This window comes from Falco punctatus, assembly GCF_963210335.1.
Source record: "Falco punctatus genome assembly, chromosome: 9".
NCBI classification, from domain to species: domain Eukaryota; kingdom Metazoa; phylum Chordata; class Aves; order Falconiformes; family Falconidae; genus Falco; species Falco punctatus.
In genome coordinates, this window is record NC_137589.1 from 36,950,382 (window position 1) to 36,972,364 (window position 21,983).

Below are 21,983 nucleotides of genomic sequence, written 5' to 3' on the forward strand. Positions count from 1 at the left end.
CCCTTTATTGCCCTGGCTCTCTTTGCCTCTTGCTTCCCTGCACGTGCTCGCAGGCACTGCCAGTGCCTCCTGTTTCCCCTTTCCACCTGCAATCCAGTGCAGCTGGACGCAGCAGGAGGCAGGGAAAGGAAGGATATACAGAGGGGTAGAGACATAAAGACCCTCTCTGTTCTGATCCCTCCTGCTCGCCAGCTGCTCTGGATGACCTGTCCTGCTCCCAGCAGGAATCAGCACCCAGGGTAGGAGAAAGGCCCCCCGGCGGGCTGCCGGCAGGGTTAGGTACAGCACCCAGGGTCTCTGCCCCCCGGGATGGAGAAGCCCAGCGCTTTGACAGTACAGTTTGATGATGTTCTCTAACCTCAGCCTCTTCTCCTCCTGCTTTATTTCCCTTGCAGACCAAATCTGGTTTTGTCAGAGCTCAGCACCAAATACCAGCTATAAATTCAGCCAACCTTTTCTCTGGCCTCAGTTTATCCACACCTCAGTCCAAATGCAGCTTTCTTGATGCACCAGGAATACACTGCTTAAATGCTAATTGCTTCAGTTCTGAAGCTGTTGCTTTTTTGCAGTAAAATGGGTCTGAAAGTTTCATTTGCTCACCCTTACCCCAAGGAGTTCAGTATTTTCCTTGGTTTATTTTCTAAGCTGGGAACTTCTGATCCTGATGCTAACAGGGAAGGGTGGCTAATCAGTTGGTTGGGATGGCGGAGCTGATCTCCCCATGATCTGACACCTTGGGGCTATCAGCCAAGGCACCATGCCACATTGAGGATATATGTCTTCTCCTTTACCAAGATGCTGTGGATGTAGATGGCGCACACTGTGCATGACATTCAGATACAAGAATTAGAGAGGAGAAGGGTAAAAGTCCCACCAGGTTTGCACTGCTCAGGGAGATTAGAGGTTTTGAATGGCTTTTAAGGCAGTTGACTACCTCGTTAAAAAATTGACTGCCTCTCTAGTGGGCTGACTTGGTAACCATCAGTGAAAAGCAGGGACATGCTGCAAACGGGCTAGCAGTTTTGGTGTTTCTTGCACTCTTGATTTAGGTAAACTAATTTCATGCTACAAATTCAGATTCAATCTCCTGAGTGTGCATCATGCACTTGAGACATAATTGTCTGTATTCTCAAAGTACAAGCACTTTCTGACCAATTTAGCTTATCTATAGCACAGTATTCCTCTTCAACACAAGGTGTCTTGAATTCTAAGTGTGGAGTTCTTCTCTTTTCTTTGTGAAAGCATAACTTTCTCCCTTGATAAAGCCATGTTGCCTGTGAGTTAATAACATTGACTGTTGCTACAGACAGGAGGCCGGTGCTGTCATTCACTCACTGCCTGTCACAGTCCCTGTGGCCAGCCCTACTGCCTGGCCAGTGCCAGCAGCAGCTATTGCAGTGTGGGCTGTGGTCATTTCTGCTGAACATGCACTCACCAGTCCAGGTGGGGAGGTCACAAAGATGTGGGCATCAGAGGGATGGGACCAGATGAAGCTGCTCACATGAAAACCCCTGTAGGAGAAAGGAAACGTGAGCAAATACAGACTCTGCCTCCTGTGTGGATTGTGTCAGAGGTGATGCTTCAAAGTCAGTGCCATCAGTGCTCACTGACCCAGGCAAAAGAAACATTACTGGCATGTTCTGTCAGTGCTAGTAGGAGCTCAGTGAATGAGGTCAACGGCATTCTTGCAGCCAGACCTCACTGACAGGGATTAAAGAAACAGGTGCTACTGGCTGACAAAATTGCATGGACAGACACATGAGTTTAAATTACCAAATCCAAAAACCAAAGCTGAGACAGGTATCATCATGACCACATGGGTTCTTGAGAAGGTGTGTGACAGCTTTTCACTGGGTACTCGCTTTTTCACAGAAAAGTACCAGTGATGTCTACAGCACTCAGCCAAAAGCTGAGTGGGATTCTCAGCTGCAGAGATGGAATCCAGCTGGAAGGTTGCAATTTCACACCTTCTGGCCAGTGCAGGATGTTTAATTTAATTTAAAGAAGAAATGATGTAGAATTTATGCCCTTGAGACATGGCTTTTTAGGGAGAGGTCAGCTCCATGCAAGACAGAGGAGGCAAAAAAGGTATCTTCTGGGGAAGCTTTGCTAAGGCGGCAGCGTCTTTGTTGGATTTTGCCCTGAGCTCGCAGAGCACCAGCTCAGGCTCTCACTTTTCTTTTGGGGTACATCCTAAAGATCTGAAGTACCTTTGTCACCATACACTTTGGTAAGCTCTGGTGATGCTTCCTGACCCAATGAGAAGATGCCTCACACATGTGCATGCACACCTGTTTCTCATTTCTTTGTGAAGTTTGTTAAAAGTAGAGTGAGATCTTTGCTATTTAAGCCATCTCTGTTAGAGTGGCCCTCCTTCCTCTGGCTGTGCTTTGTGTGGTCTGAAACGTTTTTCCAGCACCAAGGAAGCTGCTTGAGCGTGGCTGATTTTGGCTTAGAAGAGGGCAGCCCCGAGGTGTTTAACTGTGGCTCCTTGCAGATGCTACGCTAGTGGGAGCTTGCACCGGAGTGGAAAGGTTAGCTTTGCATCTAATCTTTTGTCCTCAGGGTAAAGCAGTGCTGAACTGTGGCTCCTTGCCCCGAGAAGGGAGTGAGCCAGCTAGCCTGCAAGTTCATTTGAGGAATGTTGGATACACAGCCTGATATATTCTGACAGGTTTGAGCAAAGAATGGCATCAGTGCTCATTTTGTTTTGAACTGTATGATGAGGAGCTTGTTCCAGGAGAAATGTTTCTCTGGCCTCAGACAAATTAAGCTTTTTTTTTTTAATTAAAAAAAAAAAGTAAAATTTGAATGGTAAACAACTGTAAGAGTCTAGAATATTCTCCTGAATTTCAGGGACTGTAAATATTAGGAAGAAAAGTGGGAAGATGTGTTTGAGGTTATCACTTGTAGGAATGACTTCCAAACTCCCTTGAAAGCCATTCTGTAATGGATTAGCACAGAGGACGTGTCCTGTTGCCCTGTGTTAGGCTTTGACTGCCTTGGGGTCTTTTGAGTAAGTGGGAAAGGCATTTTGAATTCAAAGAAATACTATGGGGTTTAATAACCCCTGTGCTAAAGCTCAAGTGCACTACTGAGGCTAGATGAACTTGACACAAACCCACCAGAGCCTGGATCTGCAGGCAGTGGTGCAGGGCAGAGCAGAGCCGGTGGGCAAGACTGAATCAGCACTTCCACCGCTTGTTATCCTTTGCATCTGGGTGACTAAAGGTCCAGAAATTCAAAAGAGATTTGGAAGCATTTGAAATTCATAGGGCTGGGCAAGCTCAGCCAGACTCATGCTTTGCTGCACAGGTTTACTGGCTGCTAGCTGTAGGATCTTGACACACAATCCCCTTTTGTAGGGGTCGGACATCTCTGTGGCTGTCTCTTGGTATTTTTAGGCTCAAGACCTCCACATCCCATCATAGTCGTCCTCAGATGATGGAGGCATAGGGTCAGAACAGGGCTCCGGTTTTGCCCCGGGAGACTAGATGAAGACCAAAAGACTGTAGTTTTAGCTAATCATTTGTACAACAGTCAGACCTCATGAACTTTCTAAATGTCATCAAGCTCACTGCAAACTTTCACGTTATGAAAATAGCTTAACCTTTATTGTAGAATTTCTAGGAGATAGAAACATATAGAAAGTTAGTCTTCACTGATTTTTACATTCTGTTCTACTTAACATTAATCAACATCTGATGCATGGCAAATAGGACTGTAAAAAGCACAATGTTTTATGTAAAAGCATCCATTCTTTGTGTGGCTTTTTATTCATAGTCAAAAGAAATAATTGCTACTATTTTTTTCCCTCCCCCTCTTTCTCTAAGGATCAATCTGCTTTGCAAACATGGCTATTGCTATGCTTGAACCAGCTTTACCCATCTGGATGATGGAGACCATGTGTTCAAAAAAATGGCAGCTTGGTAAAGTACAGTATATTATTTACATCTCTATATTTTTTATAATGACTGTCTCAGTTCTGGTCCTGCTAATGATGCTTTCCTTCTATGCTTCAGGGTAATTTTTTTTTTTTCTGTCTTTAAATTGTCAGAATTATACCTGCACAATTCCAAACATTGATCTGTAAGAAAAATAAGCAGTGGATTGATGTTATTGCAATAGAGGCTCCAGTAAGGGGCAACACTCCCACTGCAAGGAGAACCAGATTCAGGCAGCCAGGGCACTGTGCTTGTGCCAGCTCCTTGGGGTGGCCCAGCAGCACCTCTGCCAGTGAGTGTTGGCTGGGCCAGCTGCAAGATGCCCATTGAGCCGCAGAGCCAGGCCAGCAGAGAAAAACAGTTTGTTTGGTTTTTTTTTTCCAGAGGGAATCCATCCTCGGTTACTAGTTTGAATTGCTGGGAGCAGGCAGCCCCAGAAATGTGCAGCCTGTGTGCTTGTGTTTGGCGCAGAGCATGCTCATGCCAACACATACACCTGCAGGGGCTGCTCCTGGTAACATGTGGAAGAAGGATGGACTTGACTTAAAATGTGGCCACCAAGGACATGAGCACTTGTCCTTGAATTTGATAGATCTGGCACCCTTTTAGTGGTGGCTTAGTCATCCCGTTCAACAGAAAGCAATGGGAGAGCCCCATCTTGGACCACTGTATAATATGCACCAGGGACACAGTCTCAGAAAACCAGTGTCCACAGGCAAACTGGAACTGTGTCCCATGGATCAGGTTAGATTAGAGAGTAAAAGTGGGGCAGTTACTTTCTCTTTGAGGTGAGCAGGAGGGAAAAAGAAAAGAAAATGGACTAATTTGCAGCGAGTGCCAAACTGTGCGTAGGAGGCTGATGCAAATCCTCTCGGGTGGGGGGTGTCTGCCCTCCATGTGCCATGACGGATCGTGCTGGTCCTCTGCATCAGCCTGACCAACGTTTGCCTTTGTGTTAGCTTGTAGGAAAGAGTTACCGTTACAAATGCAACATGTATCTATTTGATAAATTTAATTAAGTATTCTGTGCTGGGACATTTCACAAGGGTATTTTTTTAATATCAATATTGGGTATTTGAAAGGAAAAGAAAAATTCTTTATGAAAATTATGTTCAGCTAGCATCTGACTACTCTATGTTAATGTAAGCATCCCTACACCATACAGAAAGCACAAACCTTAGTTCTAATCATTGCAACTCAGATCTAGGGTGGCCACAGGGAGCAGTCCTTAATGTGCTGCTGTACTGTTGAACACTGCTAGCCTGTGATATAGCAAAGTTATCACACAAACTTAGACATTTTAAACCTCATGAAGAAAAAGAAAGATTGCTTATCTGCCTCCCTCGCTAGTTTCATATTATTGGTGCAACACAAATGAGATTTACAAATCTCTTAGTTGAATAGAGGTTCCTAGAAGGAAAATATCCATTTTAAATTAAGACTAATTTTACCCCTTAATGATATAAGTAATTGACTCCATTATGCTTTGTCTGATTTGACAGCATTAATTAAAGTTTTTAAGCCTCTTAAATTATATCTTGAGCTGCAGGGTTTTAAGCAAATTATTATCTTACGCAATTTGGAGATCCAGCTGTTTGAAGCATTATCTGAAGAAGGTATAAAGAACCTTGATTTGATCAATTAATGTTACTGTGCATAAAAAGCTTATTTAGAAAATTACAGTTCTGCTTCAGTATACCACAGCTTACACACCAACCTGCAAGTCTTATTTAACAAGCCTTTGCAGTATTATTATTTTAGGGTTTTTTTACATCTGTCAAGGTCTGCTACACGTGACTGTTTGGTACAAGCAGATAGCTCCAGGTGGTACTGAAGCAGCTGCGGTTACGCAGGTGAAAACGTTTCCCCAGTATCACCATTGTAACCTGCAAGGATTTTAATCACAGGATATTGCTGTGCTAAAAATTACCTCTTGATTTTTTTTTTTTTCTTATGAATATCAGAGAGATAGGAAGGAAGATGGATAGGCAGGAAATGAGAAAATCTATGTTGTCTTGGTGAAGGATGAGGAGCATATACACTTAAAGGAAATGGTACGATTCTGTACCATAATGTCACAGCTGCTTTCTAAATCCGAATTACCTGGCTTAACAGTGACCAAACGTGGTGGCATGCGCTCATTTGTCAGGCTTTCCCAGTTTTGTCAGGTTTCCCAGTTTTATTTTTCTTAAGATGATGCAAAATCTAACAGGAACAGAAAAAAAGTGTAATTTCTTCCAGGATACATGAACCATCCAACACCGTCGCACAAGGATCCAGCTTTAGGCACAGCCACCCTGTTCCTTTGCCTCTCGGATATTTTTTCATACAATGCCTTCCCCTCAAGGGCAGCCCCTGCTCCCACAGCATCCTGCCTGGTGCTCTCCAGGCAGCCGAGGCAACGGCACGCCGCACTCGCCGTTAGTGTTTCTTCCTTTGACATCTCCCCTCCGGCTGGGTCCTGCCCTGCGACTTACGTGTAGGGAGAGGATGAATCCTCAAGTACAGGCTGTAACTGGCTTTTAAATCAGAGGTATTTCTGGCCAGCATGCAGGCAGCATCTGCTTCAGGTACAGCTGCTGCTGTGGAAACCTCGAGACTAGAAACAATTGCTGGTCCCAACAGTATGTTTTTCCTAGTGGATGTGTGGGAGATGGAAGGGTCTGGGTACCCTCCCATCAGGGTCAGAAGGAATTTGCTTGGGTGCCCTCATCTGCAAGTTGCTACAGATAGATTTTTAATTTAAAACAATAACTGGTTTTCTTTAATTAACTTTTACTGTAAATATATTGGCTAAATAATTTCCAAACCATGTATTTAAGGGTTTTTCCCCTTTGCATTATTGATACATGCTTAACTTCAGTGGCTGCTTGACCAAGGACCATATCCCAGCATTGCAAACTTGCCTGTACCCTGAGGCCTCACGGCATTCACAGGCTTGGAAGGGGCCTGTGACTTGCAAAGCCACTGCAGCAGTGCTGTTCCCCCCTCCAGGGAGGGCTTCACCCACCCCTGACCGCTCCAGGCTTGCTGCACGTGTGGAGCATATGCTCCATAAGCCATGCAAGAGCTGCTTTCCTTGACCTATCCCAAAGCTTATTATAGTTAGATATAAACTTTTTGCTCTTTGTTGTTCCATCCCCTCTCCCATACCAGTTCTTTTAGCTGATGCTGAAAAAGTCTTTCCAAAGGCGTCACATCACTCCCGCATGTCATAGATGGTGCCCTTAGATTTCATGAGAAGGCTGCAACAAACCGGATATTTGATTCTCTGGGCTAAGCACAAAGGCTCTGTGAGATGCATTCAGAACAAAATTGCAGTGTCTGGAATTTATTAGTTTCTTTGAACACTTCACTAAAATCTGTGCTGATAACACATCTCATTCATATTTTTCAGGCGTTGCTTTTCTTCCAGCCAGTATCTCTTATCTCATTGGGACTAATCTTTTTGGGATACTTGCGCACAAAGTAGGAAGGTATGCTAGATTTAAAAATACTCATAATCTTCCAGCTTGTTCCTGTACCATTTTCAGTGTTTCCCAGGGTAGTTTATTGATAGCAGAAATTATTAAAGTTTGCTCTACAGTAACAAAATTGTTTTTTTGAACATGTTGCGACTTTGGTTGTGTAACTCGCCACTTTAGACGTAACTTTGAAATGTTCAGGATCAGCTCTACCCTCTCCATATCACTGATTTCTGAATGATGTTTCTTCTTTGATAGGTGGCTTTGTGCTTTGCTTGGGATGCTAATCGTGGGAATAAGTATTTTATGTGTAAGTAGAAGATCATGTATCTTTCAAACCATGTAAATGTTCATCTGTTCATCTTCAAATATGTGCTTTCCCCGTGAGATTTTGCTGAAGTTTCTGCTTTATGATACATTATTAAACAATGCATAGTTAATAGGTTCCAGATCAGAGTTTTGAGTGCTTTCAAATTTCAGTGCTTCAGTTATTTTAAGGAAGAATGGCTCTGAAAGGAGGGTGATCAACATTTTGTTCTAAGTGTGTTAGTGGTTTAATGGCACAGGTGTCTGAAACAGTAGCCCAGCGCAAGGATCAGACTCTGTCACATCTGTACAAAGTGTGCTGTAACTACTTGGAGAATTTATCTTGCAAAAAGAAAACTAATTCATTAGCATGTGCAGTGTGACATAATTAACTGCCTGAAATTTCCTTTGCAGGTACCGTTTGCTAAAAACATTTATGGGCTCATAGCACCAAATTTTGGAGTTGGATTTGCCATTGGTAAGACTTCTTACAGTCTGTTGTTTGTGTAAAAATTATTTTATATGAAGTTACGTGGAAAATCAGTTGCGTTACCATTCTGGTCTGACAGTAGTGAAGCCTAAGCTGTGGCCCAAACTGGTAGGTAGAGCAAGAAGGATTAGAGAACGGTGCTCTGGCAGATTGAACCAGGCTGCTATTAGACAAGCTGGATTCTGAAATCTGTCCAGAATTGCTCCATCGACGTAAACAGATCTTTCAAATTGTCTAGGAATGCATACGTTGTTTTCACAAATAAAGCCACACATGGCCAAAGCCCCAGTGTTCCCCATCGGGGAAAAAAAATTATATAGCCGTTTTCATAAAAAAAAGAAAAAAACAGTCTTAAATTTTTGTTCATCAGATAGGAATCCCCAAGCCCATGTGCAAGTAGTCTTCTTCAAGTAGAACTTTGCTCATGCTGGACCACGCAGCCAGCCTGGAGTGGGAACCATGGCTTGGTGCCTAGCACTTGGCTGGTCAGCCGATGCTCTGGGGCATCTTCACGCGTGAAGGATGTGTAGTTCGGACAGAAGTACAGGCACAACTACAGATCCACAGTATCTCAGCAGTTTTTTCATCTGCCTTGTGCGTGTTTCTTGCTAGTGATGACGGTGTGGCTCAAAAGGCATGTTAAAATCACCATAATAATTTTGATTGACTGGAAGCTAATGCAATCTTTTAGGCCTGCAGTACTTCCCGTAAGGGAAAGCTGCTTGGCTGGTAATGGGAGGTGGGAGCCTTTGCATGCACAGTTGCAGGCAAGTGGTTGGTACCACCTAAGCTTGTATATCTCTTGTCCTCTGACAAGTGTCACCTACACGTCTACACATGCCCATACATGACCTCAGACACAGTAAAGTCCATACAAAGCATGAATAATACAGTCTATTTTTTATGCAAATCTTTTGCTTATTTAAGAACAAGTATTCTTTTAGTTGCTTTTGCATCTCTTCTTAGCACGTAGTTGGCAAAGACATTAAAATAATTTAAAAAGGCAGTATTTTCCTGAAATATGTTTCCCTCCCTCACAACCAGGAATGGTGGACTCATCCATGATGCCAATTATGGGCTACCTCGTAGATCTGCGTCACGTATCTGTCTATGGCAGTGTGTACGCAATAGCCGATGTTGCCTTTTGCATGGGCTTTGCCATAGGTAAGTCCAGCTTTTTGCTGCCTACAATGCACAGTTAAAAAAAGAGAATATGCTACAATGCCAGGTGTGAATCCCAGTGGCATTCGCAGGCTTTAAGAGCAGGGGTTTCTTATTTTCTACAAGAAATAAAAGCAGAGGGAATTGTTTGGCATCTGTTCCCCTCCTCTGCTGTGATGCCATACTCAGCTTCATCAGCTATAAGAGGCTTGAAGGTGTCAGGCACTGAACGCAGATAGGATATCAGTAGGAAAGAGGAACATTTGAAACTGCTACTACAGCTATGCTCCTAATAGTCTGCGAGGGGAATAACTCCCCACTGACCCCCTGCCTCCCTGAGCACATGATACAGATGCCTCTAGGAGCATTTTTGATTTATTCAATGAATGTGGAGTATGGAACCAGGAGAGGTTTATGTTATAATTACAAAGATGTCTTTATATTCCTCAAATCAGTTTGTAAAGTGGGACTTTTGTATATAAAATTACTGTTGTCTAAATTGAGTGCTGCAGATTTTGTGTCTGAATGATCTTCAGAAAAGGTTTTTTATTAATATAAGGTCCTTCTGCTGGTGGTGCCATTGCAAAGGCCATTGGATTTCCATGGCTCATGACGATTATAGGGATTGTGGATATCCTCTTTGCTCCCCTGTGCTTTTTCCTTCGAAGTCCACCTGCCAAAGAGGAGAAAATGGTAAGCATAATGTGGTTTCTTTCTTTTGGTTTCAGTTTTCTTTTTTTGTGTGTGGTGTTTTTGTTTTTGGTTTTTTTTTGTGGTGAATCGAATTATAACTTTTTTCTGCATCTTTGCCTCTAATGTCCCCAAAAGGGGACCAGCATAGTTTATTTCCCCCTCATGCATCATTTTTGGAATGAACTCCCCTTTCTTTTTATGTCCAAGATGTATAAAGAAAAGCTTTTTATTACTCACATGTTAAAGTCACAAATTTTATTATCATAAAACAGGGTCAGCAGGCATGCATCTGCAACAGCATATGCTGTGGTGCAGGCAGTATGAAAGCTACTTTTGTCTTCCTTGAAGTGTCAGAATTGGCACCCAATTTTGATTTATTCCTTTGTGTGCCTCAACCTGTTTTTTCCCCACAGTCCTCAACAGTGTATTTTTGCATCATATTTTTTCCTACTCCTTCTCCCTCCATACAGATCACTTGCCCTTGCAAACTAATGGCTTCTCTTACCCTATCTGTACCACGGGTCATATCCTGCATTATTTTTTTTAATATAAATTTGCCAATGACTTAATTTTCTAGAGCAGTCACTGTTCCCCAGCTGCTGTATGGTGTCTAAGAGTGGTGCTTGGCCAAATCAGCACCTTGCCCAGTCCCCTGCAGCCTGCAGTGGCTATCTAGGGATGAGACTCGGGGCAGGCAGTAATACAGCTCTAAAATTACGGGCTAAGAGACCAGAGTATAAAATGACACTGTGATTAACAGCCTTTAACAGGCTTTTCCCCTGTTGATGTTCACATTTGCTGAGTAAATGTAAATATCTACTTCCCACAAGACCTGAAGTGAGGAGTTCCCCTACTTAATCCATCAGTTCTACCCCAAGACACCCATGAATGTGCCTGCAGGAATGTTTCTCTCCTTCACTCCTATTGCTCACTGTTTGCTTAGCCTGTCACTCAGAAAAAGATAGATTCCTGCTTTGGTCCTTTCCTTTGTTACCCCGCCTACACCATTCTCCTCCCTTCCTTTCCCATTTCTGTAGCTCATTCTACCCTTTCATATAATGTCGTTTATCTGCTCCCCTATGCTGCTGTTGCAGTTGCTGTTCCTACAGATTTATACTGGATCAGGGTCAAAAGCCCTCTTACTGCAGGAGGGGGTCCATTGCCTTGCTCACTAGGCATCTTCAGCTCCGCAAAAAGACAGGAAGCTCCCAAAGGAATCACAAGGCAGTGCAGTCAGTATACTGAACAATCCCTGTTGTGATTCCAGGGCTGGGAAAATCCTGGAAAACATGTACCAGTCTTTGCTGCAACATCTGTCACCATCTCTGGGTCGAGTCCTCCATCCTTTTTCTTGCTGAACAAGGTTGACCTGGGGCCAAAATGTAGTTTCTAGCTTTTTACTCAGGTGAAAAGAAAATGTAATTTTGCATGGCCATGGTCATGCTATGCAGCATCACATCTCTGCAAGGTAAGGAGAGAATGAGCTGTGTGTGCTGCTCACGCTTTGTACTGGCATGAGCAGAACAGAAGGCAGAGAAATGAATCTTGATGAAAGAGCAGCATACGTGGGGCCAGAGACCTTTCATTTTGCACATATTTGGACTGCAGAATCCTGGACATTTTGGTTAATACCTTGTCATGACCTTTGCAGACTGCATTGATGTTTTGGGGTTTTTTTGGTTGTTTGTTTTTGGTTTTGGTTTTTTTTTTTTTTTCAGTGGCCAAGGAATAGAAAGACCAAAGAAAAAAAAAAAGCTGCTAGTGCTATGAAGTTTATCATGTGCTTCCCTGGTCACTGCCAGGGTTTCACTTGTAGCATGGTAATCACTGAAGGAACAGGATCTCTCCCCTTGGCTTAAGCACCTTCCACTGCCTGCCCCCCACACCACGCCTGTAAATGCAAAGGGACATCTGTTCCCAAAGTAGCTTGTGGCAATGACAGATGTGCTGCCACCTCTGGGGTTGGAGAGAGGCAAAAGGAGAGCCCCTGCTTTGTGCTCTTGGTGTGATTAATCAAAAAACCAAACTCAATCACCTTCAGCATGAAATGTGCTACACAACTGCTTCAAGGACAGAGACTGATTGGGATGAATTTTTCCTAGGACAAAGAATGTAGTATTGTAGCTGGCCCCTACATATGATAGCCACTCAGCTTGCCATGGCTGTCAGGTCACAATATTATGGCCACCACTTCCGGCAGAGCCTGGTGATGCTGCTCTGGAGCTCCACAGAAAGGGGTGGGAAAAGAAAAGCCAGTAAGGGAGACTCGGCTGGAGGCAGTAAGGCTTCTCTGGCTCAGCCATCCAGATTTTAATGGATGGAGATTAAATATAGGAGAGGCAAATTAGTGTAAGTGGAGAGCAGGCAGAAGTATTTCAGTTTAATACATGTGCTGAAATACTGGTTCCAGTACCAGAAATGTGCTGGTGATGCCTTCAGGGCCAAGCTCCCACCTCACACAGAGCTGTGGACTTGACTGGCTCTGAAATCAGTCCAGGTTCTGCTTTCAGGGAGGGGAGGCGAATCCCAGACCGATGGACACAGCAGCATGGCTGTGTGGCAGAGGCAGCTAAGCAGAAACACTTAACAGCTGTACTGTTTTCTTTTAGGCAATACTCATGGATCACAACTGTCCTGTGAAAACAAAAATGTATACCCAGAACAACATCCAGTCCTACCCCATAGGTGATGAAGAAGAATACGAAAGCGATGAGTAACATGAAAAAGCCATATAACATAGTTTGGTGTACAAAATGCAGTGTTTCATGTGAAACATCTCATCCTCATAGTTGTACTGTACATCTAATAGTGAAATGGTCAAAAAAACCAAAGCTATATTATTAATTGCCCATGGTTACAAAGCAGACTGCTAACCGCCTTATGGGGGGGTGGGGAAGCTTTTATAGAGGGTTTGTATAGCGTTAATCTTTATTTTGTGTATTTAATTTTATTGAATATTACACTATATTTTTTATTAAATGTGTAGTATAAATCTGTATAAATGTCAGTTTTAACTATTTGGTTTTTAAAGCCAACTCGTTGACATACAATGTTTCTTACTTTGGAGTCATAAGTTACTGCCACGAACTCGGATCTTTCTTATTTAATTGGAAGGGGGTAAAAAAGTAGCAAAGCTCAAAGAAAACCTATCTAATTTACATCCTTTTAAATTGCACCCTTGTAAGTACACTGAGAGGAGCCAACGGCTGGAATTTAGTGTGGATATCATTATCACTTTTTTGATCAACTTTAGGTCATAATATACATAATAAATAAAAGACACAACTTCATTGCCAATTTAGAAAAAACGAGTTCTCCCTGAAACACTCATGGAATATTGTGGAAAACAGTATTTTAAACAGATGAGTGCATTGCTGTTAGTCAGCAGTATTTAATGAAGTTTTGTTAACCAGTTGTGCAATATGAAGCCCCCAAAACACACTACACCAGGTAAACAAGTAGATACAAATGTGCACTGTTCCCTTCCCTTAAAGGGAATATGAACAGCATAAAGGTACTTTTTATATTTCTATCTTTTGAATCTTTTGAGTTTTAACATATCCCAACTTCATTTTAGATGCATCTTAAGTGACTGGTTAAGAAAAGCTGCAGTATCATAGTATTTAACTTTAGCATGTACCAAAAGTAAGCTAGCAACTTCAGCAGTTCCAACAAAAATCTGTTCTGTATTTGCACACACACCTTCAACTTTGCTAAAAATAATGAAAAAAATGACCAGTTTATTGCCAATAGCTCTTACCATTTGGGAACACAGTATAATGCAGGTGAAGCACTGTATTAGGCAGCTCCTTTCTGCAGTGAGAAAAATCAGACTTTGAGAGAACATTTTAAACCAATCCCCATGTCCTCATTAGCAGTGGTGTATCTTTTCATCAATAAAATTAAAATCTTTATGTGCCTTCTTTCATGTACGTGCAGATGTTTTATGTACGACAGCATAGATACTATGTTTACATATAGTTTTGTAAAGCATATATACTATGGTCAGAAAATATGAAAAATATAGTGGACCAGACCTTCAAGTATTGCTTTGTCAATAATTATGCGTTCAGACTGCATTAAAATAAAGTTATCTGAAAGAAGTTCATGATCTATTGTAATAAAGTAAGAATAATAAAGAAAGAAAGAATCCCCCTCATCATTTGCCTTATGCATTCTGTTTTACTGTATCCTGGGGGGAAAAAAAAACAACAAATATTTTAGGTCTTGGGAAAAACACTTCTCATTTCCAGTCCATTTGTAACTCAGGACAAACGTTTTCACTCCAGGTCATAAATACATGCAACTTGTTTAAGTAACTGCAATAGCTTCCACAGATCAGTCCTGGGCTGCTGCTCAGATTTAGCTTTTGGGAAACAGCTACGGCCAAAATGTGCAGTACCAGCACCACCCCTGTATGTTCCTTAAATAAGGGGGAAGATTCTGAGAAAACATCACAAGCAAAAGGCTTAAATGGTGTGAAAGGCCAAGCAAGACATCCTATGGTTGATTTGAAAACTCCACATAAAGATTTTTTGTAATGGTGTATTTTCAGTCACATTCTTTTGAGTACGTAACAGATCGACATCCTTCCTTCAAAGCAGAGAGGTGTTTGGAGACAGACATTAGACAGCATAAACCAAGGTTCTGTCATATATTGAGTACTTCTCTGCCACTGAATAAGTAACACTTGTGCAGACTGATGAGTATTTACATTAGGTTCAGATTTTAACACTGTAGATCATTTAGATACTCAAAACTTTGCTCCAAGAGAAGTTATTTTACTTGGCTTCATTGACCTGTTTTGGTCAACACCAAAAATTGTTAATTCAATTAAATTTGAAATTAACATACCAATGTTAGAATTCTAAATTATCATATATGTTCATTTATTTGCCAGATTAACAAAACGTATTGCTTAAATTCACAAGTATGAAAGAAATGCAAAGGTAGCAACCTATATATATACTTTAAAGAAAGCACAGAATGGCTTGCTTTATACTTCATGGCTTGGTTTTACACTTTTGAGAACATCAAAATTAAGGAAAAGTTCACATTAATCTGCAACACAATCAAGTATGAGGGGGAGAGATTAATGGATCACATTCCTCTAATGCAGATAAAGGCAAGTTCCTACTGGGGCATCATGAACCAGCATCTTACCAGTTTGCTCAGCAGATCCACACAGCTCAGTCTGGTTTCCCACGCTCTTCCTCTGCTCCCAGTCCACCAGAAGAAGTTAGAGGAAGGCAGAGTTAAGAGCCACCCAGACATCCATGTTTCCCCCCTAGAAGAGATACTTAGCAGTTGTTCTAAATTTTGGACTTTTGGAGGAGTAAGTAACCAAACCCTTTTTGCTGAGACTCAGGAAGGAACTTTAGTCACAGAAAACATACAAAAACCCCATTCTGTCCTGGAATAGTTTGGGTTCTTTCATATTTTGTATATTTTGATCTGTGTCAATTTAAGTGTGATAAAGTCACTTGGTTGATTTGCTCCCACTACAGAGCCCTTCCCTGTAGTTGTAAACTTCCATACATGTTTCATTTCATATTTAAGGGGAAAAAAAAACAAGGACAGAGAGTTACACAGAAAAGCTGATTAGATAAAAATGAGCTAGTAAACAGTAAGCATTTGTTTAGTTGTTATCCATTAACATTTTCTGAAAGACAGGGCAAGTCAGAAGAATTTTTCTGACAATTTTTTCCCCTAATGTAACTCTGGTGGTAGTCACTATCACCAATGCTGCCACTGTAATTATTATTTGTGCAGTGCTTGGAGGTCTTAAACAACCATAAACATCCGTAACATTTTATAAGATTCTCTAGCTATACAAAGAATCAACTGGAAACACCACTTTTAAAAGAAATTTCCTATTAAACTGTGAGTAAAACCAAAAGCATATGCAAATAGAAAGAATACATAAAAGCCCAATTAATCCAGCCATCAGTATTTTATTTAATGCAAAATGTGTTTTTCTCCCAGAGATCTTTCCTTTTAGTGGCTTCAGATGATAAACTGCAATACAAATGTTTAAAAAATATTAACACAATGCAAAGAAGTTGATAATTTAGCAAAACTATTTTATTAAAGCTTATTCTCATGATAAAATAATAGCCAACAAAATCATATTAGGCAGATCTTCTGCAAATGTGTGTAGCTGCCACCTATTCAGATATCATTAAGTCCAGATATTCTCGTTTTCTGTGGTATTCTTTATTTTCAGCTATTTACAGTCAAGCATGAAGCACAGATTACATCAGGAATGTACTATTACAATTTTCCCCTTGAGATTCACCGTTTATTATAATTAATGCCAGATAGGAATTTATGTTTTCCTTCTTATCACTAAAATACAACTGTTTTGCCCTTTTTCCATTCGGTATATTTAAAAATATTGCACTACGTTTAATTTCTCTCTTACAATCATCATTAGCAATACTATATGAGGAAAACTGTATCCAGCTTTTCTTACCCGCTATATTATGCAAGTCAATTTAAAACCATGGATGTGTTTTTGAGATCGGTATTTGCATTGTTTTCACAGCTCCTTCACGTGTACCAGGGTTTAAGTGAAGTACTTGGCTATGTTTGAAAATCTCTATAGTAGTCCCTAAGAGCAAACACTGATGGAGATTGAATGCAGATCACCACCAATGGTAAGCCACCAAGAAAATGGAGTGGGCAAGTCTTAATATACATCTCAAGCAAGTACAGGTTAAATAACTTTTAGTCAATAAGGGAAGCTAATTTTGTGCGATTATTTGCTGAAGCTTAATTTCAGAAGTGTGTCACATGCCTATTGTAGCATGGATAGTGTTTTCCATACATCAGCTAAGTAAGTATCAACTGCCCAGAACTCACAAAAAAGTGCAAGTAGTTGCAAGAGCGGAAGTAACCGTTTTGTTTAGAAGTTACAAGTATGAATTTCCATCTGTGAAAGCCACTGCTTCTTAATTTTGCCCATCACAAAAATAAACTGAGAAGCAAATCTAACGGAGAGGTCCATTACAGACTGCCTGAAAATTTAAAGGCGTTATTTTACTATCTTAGATTCAACTCCATTTCCAAAAGCGTTTTTTTTTTTTCTACTACCAGTGATGATGATACCAGTACCTAACACAGTACCTAAACCAAAGATGATATTTTATATGGCATTTCAATACACAGAAGATGAAACAAAGACATGTTTACAGGGAAATAAATAACAACAGCCTTAGCCACGCAATGCTAAGATCCACAGTTAACACATAGCACAAAACCAGATTGTTCTTTTCAAAAGCTGCTGGCTGAAATTCTTCCTCATCTCTACTGGACTCACTTATTTTGACTCAAATAAAACATGTTATATACACTCCAGGATATTTTTCTGACAAAGGTGATCCTTCTGCTCCGACTGTCTCTTCTGGCTGAGAAGCTGAATGTAACTTACCACTATATGATTACTGAGAACAGCTGAGAGAACCCGTTTACTTATTTTGTAAAGTGTTTTGTACCTTAAGCTTTCTGAAATGATAGTCAGCAGCAAAATATTAATTCATTTTTTTAAAATTACTTAAACCATCATTACACGCTTTTTCATAGAATGCAATGAAACCTCCAACTCTTGTGAAGAACAATCTTCCTCTATCAGGTTATCAGATAATACAACAATACTTAAACATAGAATTTTGTTCTGGAAGGCAACCAGCCTCTTACCTCAAAGATATTCCCAATTAAATTATCACAAGATACTGGTATGTATTTTGATATCTAATATTACCCAATCAGGATACAATAGCCCAAAGTTCTAAGGAAGATTTTTTTTAGGATAGCATTACTGTATTTTATGTTAATTACAGACTATGAAAAGTTCTTTTATTTAACAAAAACATGGAAAACAAATGATACGCAATGTTCACTTCAGTAAATATTAATAACAGACAAAAGACCTTTTGTTTGCTTTCATGATATGTTTGGCCAAAAAAAAATAAATATGCAACTACTTAGAAGACATACAATAAAACTATGATCAACATTTTAAAGCCTGGTCCCTCAGTGACTTCTGTGTCAGTCATCAGCTTAGGCATGCAACAAGCTTATAGTTTTTTCATCATACAATGGAAACTACACATTTTGAAAATCTTGCCAGTTTCCTGTTGAAAACACTAGCTCAAAAAAGAAACAACCCCAAACAATCCGGGGAGGGTAGGGGGGCAAGTAATCCATTGGACACCACACACATTAATGTGAAATGGTAAGGTTACATAATTAGAAAAAATAAAAATAAGTTATTAAAAATAAATTTCCAATATAAACCCCAAAATGTAGTTTTAACCAGCCTGTTTAACAAAATGATGGTACTGTAGCTGGAGAAGAACCATTATTACCTGTACTCTTACACAGGCAAGTAACTGTGGAGAAGCAGGACACATTATGCCAGTGTTTTAGTTTAATTTTTGTGTGTTTTTAATTAAGTGCAAAGTATTTTAGCCCATTCCTGCAAAGACTAAACATGTAAATATCAGTCTGCTGATAGAGGTGGATCAACTGGTTCTTCTGATATGATGTTGAATGTTGGAGCCTCCATCAGACTGACATCTTCATTATCCATTTCTTCTGCTGTACTGGGTTCCTCCGAATCTTTAGTCACCCTTTTGGCCTGCCGCTCTAATGACATGTTCTCCAAAGACTCTATGTCCTCAATGCCTGCCCTGTAGTGGATCATCAGCAGCGTAAGGGCCTGCAGTCTTTCACCCGACTTAGCCAGCGCAGCAGAAATCAAGGCTTTTTTCCTTGCATCGGTTGTCTCCTTTTCTTCTTTAACCAGTGAATTGTTATTTTCCAGCTCCTGGTCTATTTCGTTCTGCAGCTTATCCAACATAAATTCTAATTTCTGAAAACGCTCCTCTGTGGGTAAACTTCTGTAAAGATCACGTCCAATTTCTTTAACAGCAATGAAGACACTGTCATCTAGACCACCCTCTTTTCGGACCAGTTTTATCCCAGTACCTGCTGCACGTTTTGAAGGACTGCTGGGCCCACTGATTTCAGTATCACTGCTTTCATTATCCGAAGTGTTTGGTGTGTGCTTTGGCGAAGGTTCTACCACCTCTGTTCCTTGCTCAGAGAGGCGAGCTTTGGGGACTTGACGAAGGTTTAACAAACGGGTGCTTGTATTGATGATATGCCTGGTCAAACCTGTAGTTCTGTTACCAGATTTAGTTTCTGAATCCACACGAGAGGATGCAGCTTGGGGAGCTTCCTGCCCTTCTGCTCTACAACCTCCTGCAGTTCGATCAAGTCGCTTTTCAGCTCCTACACAAAAGGGCGTCTCAGTTAGACATTTTTCTTGACATTTTTTATGGCAAACGTAAGCGCAGAGCATGCACTGTGAAGCCGCTTTAGTCCATACTTTCTTTTTGCAATAATCACACCAAGTTGGATTCTGAAACTGAGTGTCTTGAAAATTATGCTTGTTCTCTGTAAAAACAACCTGTCCCAAGTAAGGATCCTCTTTCTGAAGTGCACGAGCTTCCTCTTCCAAGTGACATTCCTTTTCTTTCTCCAGGAGAAGGTTTGAATCATCTATTTCACCTTCTTTTAAATATTTGAAGTGTAAAGTTACATCGCCATAACAAAATTTTTCATTGAATCCCTTATGGGTTGTCAAATTCCGCAATGCTGTTCTGGTGACTGCTGCTTTAGGTGCAGGAGCATCCAGTTTAAATGTTCTAATATATTCCATTGAGGATGTAGCTATACAATCTAAAGCAATTTCTTCAAGTTTTATGCTTACATATCCTAAGCAGATAAACCCACCTGCTTTAAAAGGGTCTCTGCACCACAGTGCAACATTAAGGTACTTATGGTATCCTTCTACTTCAAATAGACAGGAGGATGTTCTCGTCCTTGGCCATCGACCTTGCCGGACTTTGTAAGGAATTTCTGGCGATTCCCATGTTTGATGATCATCTCCACTATCTTTGTAACTACGTGTATTTTCTGAAAGTCCATCTTTTAATGTATCTTGTTTTGGTGCTGTTATTACTTTTGATACCGCTGGATCTTCTATTTGATCGTTATTCTTTATTACCTTCTCTGTACATTTTTCTCCATTATTTGTAGGTGGAGGCGGCCTCTCTGGTTTTTCAGAAGACACACCTCCAGTTTCTAACAGATTCTGAGTTTCACTAGTAGTTAAAACAGGCTTACTTTGTGGCCTAGGTGGCACAGGAGGCTTCGTACCAGATCCTTGCGATTGTTTACCCAATTGCTGCGATGCATCTGAACTCTCAATAGTTTTGGGTGTTGCCACTTTAGCTCCATCTTTTTGTTGTGTTTTTGATGTTGTCTGATAACTTCCTAAATGTAGCTTTCGATTCAGAATCGGAGATATAGTTCCAAGGGGTTTAGCAGCAAGTATTACTACTGAACGTTTGGGAGACTGAGTTGTTGGCAGATCTTCCTTTTGGTCAGGTGATTCGCAAGCTAAGTCCTCAAATTCTGAATCAAAATCTCTGTTATCAACATCAGCTGATAAACTAGCTTGGTCATCTTCTGGCTGTGTCAAGAAAGCAGTGTCTTCTAATTGTCCAAACCCATCCTGCAGTGCTGAACCATGCTGGTTGTACCCAACAGGCCTTTCATAGAAGACTAAAACTCTGTCCCCAGCCTGTCTAATAAGCTTCAACACCTGGACAGTTGATGTGATTTTAACACCTAAAAAAAAAAAAAAGGACAAAGTTGTTAAATTTTTATTATGATAACAACCTAAATGGTCAAAAATAGTCAACAAACATGTTTAGCTCTTTAATAGTGGCAATACTGTTGTTGCTCACTAGCAGAGGAAGTCAATTATGACAGAAAAGCTTAATTGAAATGTAACAGATGGACCCTTTCCATTTTATTCATACAAATATATCACTTCAGGAGTTGGAAAAGATACTAACATAAATACTCCAGTTTGCTGTTTGTTATTAATGCTGTAATCTTATAGAATAATGTTGATGTTACATGCTAACTTTTTTAACTTTGGTCTTACTGTAACTTTGGACTTAGTGGCAGGCATTTAACAAATTATTCAAAAGAGATACATCTCTTTAAACATAGTTTTAATTAAAACAGAAGCAAGCTAACAAAGAAAATAGTTCCAATATGTTAATAAAATATAGGCATGACGCTACATTCTCAGTGTGGCTGAACAGTGAACTCAATCACCTTTCTCATCAGAACTTTCAGAGCCATTTGACAGTATTTCCAGCCTATTGTAAGATTCAACAAATTACACGCAAGCTAAAATATCTTTAACGAGCACATAATCCAAATAAAGTCATGTAGGGTGTCAGGTAAAAATAATCTCTTGTTCTAGAGGAATCACCAATTGCCTGTTCAAAGCAAGTCAAAACCCTTTTAAATCACTGGTGCAATGCAATGGGGATTTTGGGCAGTACCTAATCACAATAACTCATTATAGTGGTTAAGCTCTGCTCTGTAAAACCTCTCAGGCAAAAACTTGAAAAAAAAAAAAAAAAAAACAAAAAACACACCACAAAAAACCAAAAACCAAACACCCACCAATTAATACAACTGTGCTAGCAGGGAGTTTAAGCAGTTCATGTCGTAAATGTATAAAGTTCTATCTTCATAGTATTTTACCACAGTAACTCTGCTATAGCGTATTAATGACAGAAGAACCAAATATAACATTTATTTATCTCTTATTTATATGGTTAATGTTTGGAGAAGACATGTATGCTGTCACATGCAGGGATATCTGGGATACCATATATAGCTCAGAATTACGCAGCTCTTTCTGCATTTCTTTTTCTACCGACTACATGATGGAGAATATCCAAATTTCACAATATAACCCTAACAGAATTTCTTCTACCATTTCCCCCCCCAGCATGATTTCAGTTTACATTCTATTTTATCAGTGGTATC

General features: G+C 40.5%; 2 protein-coding genes across 6 annotated transcripts in view; one reads left to right on the forward strand and one right to left on the reverse strand.

Moving 5' to 3' along the window:
* Window positions 1–18,032, forward strand: part of SLC18A2 (solute carrier family 18 member A2) — a 35,056-nt gene extending 17,024 nt beyond the window's left edge. For 4 of the 5 annotated variants that reach the window (XM_080403267.1, XM_080403266.1, XM_080403268.1 and 1 more), the window contains exons 10-16: window positions 3,834–3,929; window positions 7,342–7,420; window positions 7,667–7,718; window positions 8,129–8,192; window positions 9,249–9,368; window positions 9,925–10,058; window positions 12,668–18,032. In XM_080403267.1, the coding sequence (XP_080259393.1) occupies window positions 3,834–3,929; window positions 7,342–7,420; window positions 7,667–7,718; window positions 8,129–8,192; window positions 9,249–9,368; window positions 9,925–10,058; window positions 12,668–12,775 (653 nt within the window). In that variant the 3' untranslated portion in view covers window positions 12,776–18,032. The remainder of the gene's footprint in view (window positions 1–3,833; window positions 3,930–7,341; window positions 7,421–7,666; window positions 7,719–8,128; window positions 8,193–9,248; window positions 9,369–9,924; window positions 10,059–12,667) is intronic. The other variant, XM_080403270.1, reaches the window with a different exon arrangement.
* PDZD8 (PDZ domain containing 8) overlaps window positions 16,121–21,983 on the reverse strand; it is a 59,427-nt gene continuing 53,564 nt past the window's right edge. The window contains exon 5 of the mRNA XM_080403257.1: window positions 16,121–20,759. Coding sequence (XP_080259383.1) covers window positions 18,562–20,759 — 2,198 coding nt within the window. The 3' untranslated portion in view covers window positions 16,121–18,561. The remainder of the gene's footprint in view (window positions 20,760–21,983) is intronic.